Consider the following 5,666-nt stretch of genomic DNA (forward strand, 5'->3'; position numbering starts at 1 on the left):
TTGAGGTGGGTAGGTGACCCCATCCCTCAATGGTGGGTCATGCCTATCCAGTGGATATGGTCTCTACAGGTTCTTTCTCTGCTTTGTTGAGTCCTGGGAACTTCTTGGGTCCCTCGCATCTGGGACTTTCTAGTGGCTACTCCCAGTTCCCTCTCCCCAACTGCTATACACCTAGTTTCAAAATCATGACCCTCTGTACTTCTTTCCCATCTCCTCCCATAATTGAACTACCACCCCCCTTTCTCTCCTCTTCCTCTCTTCCTCTCAGATCCCTCTCTCCTTCTACTTCCCTGAGATTATTTTCTTGTCCCCTTCTGAGCAGGACTGTAGCGTCCACACTTTGGTGTGATCTTCTTTCTTCTTTGGTTTCATATGATCTGTGAGTTGTATCATGGGTATTATGAGCTTGTTTTTTGCTACAATCCACTTATCAGAGAGATGTACCATGTGTGTTCTTTTGTTACCTCACTCAGGATGATATTTTCAAGTTCCATCCATTTGCCTGTAAATTTCATGAAGTCAGTGTTTTTAAAAGGTGTGTAGTACTTCACTGTGCAAATGTACCAAATTTTCTGTATCCATTCTTCTATTGAGGGACATATGGGTTCTTTATAGCTTCTGGCTACTATAAATAAGGCTGCTTTGAACATAGTGGAGCATGTGTCCTTGTTAAATGTTAGAGCATCTTTTGGGTATATGCCCAGGAGTGGGATATCTGGGTCCTCAGGTAGAACTATTTCCAATTTTCTCAGGAACCACCAGACTGATTTCCAGAGTGGTTGTACCAGTTTGCAATCCCACCAACAATGGAAGAGTGTTCCTCTCTCTCCAGATCCTCACCACCATCTTCTGTCACCTGAGTTTTTGTTCTTAGCCATTCTGACAGATGTGAGGTGGAATCTCAGGGCTGTTTTGATTTGCATTTTCATGATGACTAATGGAAAAGAAATGAAGATCCAGAAATGAACCCACACAGCATTAGTTATTTGTTCCTTGACAAAGGAGAAAAAAACTATCCAGTGGGAAAAAAGGCAGCATTTTCAACAAATGGTACTGGTTCAACTGGTTGTCAGCCTGTAGAAGAATGCAAATTGGCCCATTCTTTTTTTTTTCATTTTTGATATGCATTTATTTGTATATGAGAAAAAAATACATTTGACATAGGGAATCCAAGTATGAATGCCTTACTGCTAACAGTCTGATTCAGCTGTGACCACACCAACTCGGCTCATACCACCCTGGAACCAGGGTTCATTCTCTGTTAACCACTTACTCGAGAGGCCAGTCCTCTAAACCTTACAAGTTTATCTACATTGTAATTGAGCTTAGGAATTTCAGGTACCCAAATAGAACTATGTATGTACAATTCTGCTTTATTGCACAGGGTCACAATATATAGCAAGTGATTATAAGACCAACCACGAGATAAATGCTGATAGGCACACACATCTGTTTCTAACCACAAAAGAAGCCGAACACCAATTTGCCACAATGCAGATGTGTGTTGACTCTGCTGCAGTCCTGAGGGTTTATGGCACTGACGTGTGTTAAATGCGAAACTCGTAGGTTCCTGGTGACATCAGATAGGACACAGGAATCACTCGTGTCCTGCACTCATGAGCCACCCATGCCACGCATGTAACACAAAGGCCACTTTAAAGCTTTTCGGAGAGTTCTTTAGTCTTTTTGCTTTTAAAAAATATCACTGTACTAGTTAAGACTCTATTAATTACAGTCTGACATAAAAGTTCAAAGTGGGTCACAAGTTCTGAATTTTGTCAAAGTTATCAGAGACAAAGCCACCTCTGTAATACATTGCAATCTTGTCTTCAAGAACTCTAAGGGTGACAAAGTGTTTAAAAGTTAAAAAGCATTAGGAATGCCACATAATTAGGACAGCAAAGCAAAAGCACTACCCTTAAATGCACGTCACAGGAGTGCTTTACAACTAACACAACCACCTGCATGGAGTGTAAGAGAACAAGGCCTCTTCCTCTCTCTGAAGGCCAATGACACTCAGGGCCAAGCAAGTGTAGTCCCTGATTAACTCACCCCCTCTTCCCCCTGTGCTGCATTTGGACAGGCCATGGGTGCACAAGACTGCACGTGGACACGAGGGTCAGGAACCGAGGCGCTATCTCATTAGTGAGAGTTCTCACCTAATCATAACTGAGACACAGTACTACTCAAATGGATCTCCGTCAAATGCTTGTCTGCTGAGTCCTCACATTTGCCCCTTAACGTCTGCACCACACCATACCGCACCAACTCTTCCATCAGTGTTGCTCCAAAGCCACTGACCTCCATTTCTGCCACCCCAATACTTACTGGGCTCCCAACCCTTACAGCCGGGTGATGTTAGCTTCATTTAACCAGCTTTAGTGGAGTTAGAGGTAAAGAGCTGTTTTGGATTACCTTCCCCAGAAACTCCAGTTAAGGGTCTGGTTTCAGCCTGAAGGTGCACGCACATGTACACACACACACACACACACACACACACACACACACACACACACACTTGTATGCAATTACCTTAAGATGAAAAACTGTTAGTAAGAAACTTATCCTTAAGGACTGGGGATGCCTTTAATCCCAGCATTCAGAAGTCAGAATGTTGAGAACCGGTCTCAAAATAAAATCAAGTAAAACAAAAATTGGGAGGCTGGAGTGTAGCTCAGCGGGACAGCAAGTGCCTAGGATGTGCAAGGCCCTGGGTTCAATCCCTAGCACCATTAAAAAAAACAAAGAAACTGACTTTCTTGTGTCAAATCCTGGGAAACAAGTTTACCTGTGGTGTTTACAGACAGCTTCTTTAACATTCTAAGCTACTTCTCCAGACATGTTATTTCAGTTGAATTGTTAGTCTTGTCACAATATTTACTCAGAAAATAACTGTGTGGCTCCTTGGCCTGGTTCCAGCCAGTTGAGTCCTACCTGAGTGAGCCCCAGAAGTCAGTGCTGTTACTTAGAGCAGACACTTTTTTTTTCTTTTTTTCAGAGCTGGGGACTAGGCAAGCGCTCTACCACTGAGCTAAATCCCCAAACCCTAGAGCAGACACTTTTAAGTGGCACAGTGGTAACCGGGCTCCTAGAGTGTCAGAACCTTGACATCTTTCTTTTCAGAGACAGAGGGGGCTGGATGGAGGGGAAGCAGCCTCTGCTCCTTACCTTACTCTGCAACACTGAGAAACCAGAAAAAAAGACCTGGGACTGTATTAAGATACCCAAAGTAAAACTATATGGAAGTGTTTATTTTTTAAAGTCTAGTACCAGAGAACAGGACAGACATGATAGTTACTACTCACAAGGGACAGTGTCCCCACTGGTCGGCTGTGTCCAAACCAGTAGCACAAACAAGTCAAGCAAAACAGTAGAGCTTGCAGTGAACCGCTTACAGCGGTGAAACACACAATGTGTTAACTAGGGCACCCGATCTTTTGGCAATTAATTCAGTAAAAACAGCACAAGGACATTCTGGAAGGGCTTAAAGTCATATTCAGAATTAAGCAGAAAATGTTCAAAGCTAAACAGTAAAATGGAAGCTTTCACTAGCTGCTTAATTCTATCAAAACTGAACAGAAATAGTTTGGAGAATGGCTATCTTAACAGCACGTCATTTCAAAGCTAACCCCAACAATTCATCATGGAGCCACAGCCATGGCACTGAGCGCCACCTCTGCTCCAGTCCTCCATGCAGAGCTCGGGTTTAATGACGATGACTCTCCTACGAGCAGAGACAAAATACATGAGGTGAGAGTGAGCCTGAGAAGCCCTGGGCCAGGAGCATGTGCTCTGGCTGCTGCTGACACCACAGTTTCCACACAGAAGGCCTAGCAACCCTTCCGGGAGGATGAGATCTATTCCCATGACAGTTGCCCTGAAAGGCCATCAGGTACAGGCTGGTTCCCAGGCAACAGCCTGAGGCTCTGGAGAAATGACCAAACCCCAACCCTGACCCCTGCCCACTGAAATCTGCACTGTTTGTCAAGGCTTTGTCCGTAATTAGGGCTTGATCTTAATGACACCACCTGTATTTAAGCCAATTAGGAACAAAGCCAAATTGCATTTTCCTTAGGTTTACTCAGTTGAGAATAACATCTCAGGTAGTGACCTTATCACACAATCTTTAACAAAAACTCATAAGTTGCATTGATTATTCCCCAGGAGATGAGCGAGCGGTGGTGATTCAGATGTGCACCTCTGAAAAGATTGATCAGTTTCCTGTCCCGTTCTATCCAGATTGTCTTGAAAACCATGGGAAGAGACTGGAACGGCCCACCAATCTGAGACTGTATTCGAGCTTTTACAACATTAACGGGGAAGCTTAAGAAGCCCAGCATGGCTCCGAGCACACCTCCACAGATGAAGTCGTTGACCAGATGTGCACTCTGTGTAGTGGCAGTAGGCAGATGCTCCTTAATGGGCCCTCGAAGGCCAAAAAAAAAAAAAAAAAGGATATTGCTGAACCCATTTCGGAAAAGGATGGGGACCAAGCCTCGGTAATACTCTGCAACCCCATGGCATCTGAGCGCCCGGAAGGCCTGGTAAGTGTTAGTGAACTTATCGCGATGCTTGTGGTCCTGAAACAAAGTCTGAACCCTTTCCAATGGAGTGAGAATGGCTTCTGTTGTCCTGGCAAGCAGCGCTGCCACACTTCGCGTGGCAAACTCAGGAGCGTTGCTCACGTGCTTGCGGAGCAGGCACGACAGGTCCTCATACAGACCAAACATAAGCGCCAGCGTGGTCGTCTTCTGCATCAGTGGGGGGAAGATTCCCCGGTACAAGTTGCGGAACCCATCCTTCCTCAACTGCAGGATGGCGTCCCAGGTTTTGATGCGGTACAGCTGCTGCCGGAAGAAGATCTTCTGAACGGGGTACGTGATGGCCACGTTGTTGAAAGCGGCGCAGCAGCCACAGAAGTAATGCTTTATTTGCCCCACGTCCGCGAGGTGAGGTGACAAATCCTGGTTTGATGAGGTCAACATCGGAGGCCTCTTGTCATGAGCTTCCGAGCCCAGCATGGTGCTTCCAGCTGCTCCTCTCTGGGGAAGACTTAGCCTGTGACATCAACTGGGCCTGGCACCAAGGACAGCTTTCTGGTCACTTTCCCAGTGTTTTCCATCGTTAGCCTTCTCTCTTCTGAAGTCAATTTTGACTAAGTGCATTTCCTTTTTTTTTGAGACAGGGTTTCTCTGTGTAGCCTTGGCTGTCCTGGAACTTGCTCTGTATACCAGGCTGGCTTTGAACTCAAGAGATCCACCTGCCTCTGCCCCCTAGAGTACTGAGATTAAAGGTGTGAACCACCATGCCCATGGCCCCCTGCGCCCGCCCGCAGGACGGCCGGCGAGCGAGCCAAATTGGCCCATTCTTTTTTTTTTTAAATTAATTAATTTATTTTTATTGGATTGTTTTATATTTACATTTTATTTTTTATTTATTTATTTTTTTATTAACTTGAGTATTTCTTATATACATTTCGAGTGTTATTCCCCTTCCCGGTTTCCGGTCAAATATCCCCCTCCCCCCTCCCCTTCTTTATGGGTGTTCCCCTCCCCATCCTCCCCCCCTTGCCGCCCTCCCCCCAACAATCTAGTTCACTGGGGGTTCAGTCTTAGCAGGACCCAGGGCTTCCCCTTCCACTGGTGATCTTACTAGGATATTCATTG

The 5,666-nt window shown here is 45.4% G+C and overlaps 1 protein-coding gene across 1 annotated transcript; it reads right to left on the reverse strand.

Moving 5' to 3' along the window:
• Window positions 1-1,099: 1,099 nt before the first annotated feature.
• Slc25a52 (solute carrier family 25, member 52) lies at window positions 1,100-5,348 on the reverse strand. Its single transcript, XM_223434.9, has one exon. It carries the CDS (start codon window positions 5,019-5,021, stop codon window positions 4,116-4,118), a length of 906 nt encoding a protein of 301 aa, XP_223434.4. The 5' UTR covers window positions 5,022-5,348; the 3' UTR covers window positions 1,100-4,115.
• Window positions 5,349-5,666: the final 318 nt, after the last annotated feature.

This window comes from Rattus norvegicus, chromosome 14, assembly GCF_036323735.1.
Source record: "Rattus norvegicus strain BN/NHsdMcwi chromosome 14, GRCr8, whole genome shotgun sequence".
Taxonomy (NCBI): Eukaryota; Metazoa; Chordata; class Mammalia; order Rodentia; family Muridae; genus Rattus; species Rattus norvegicus.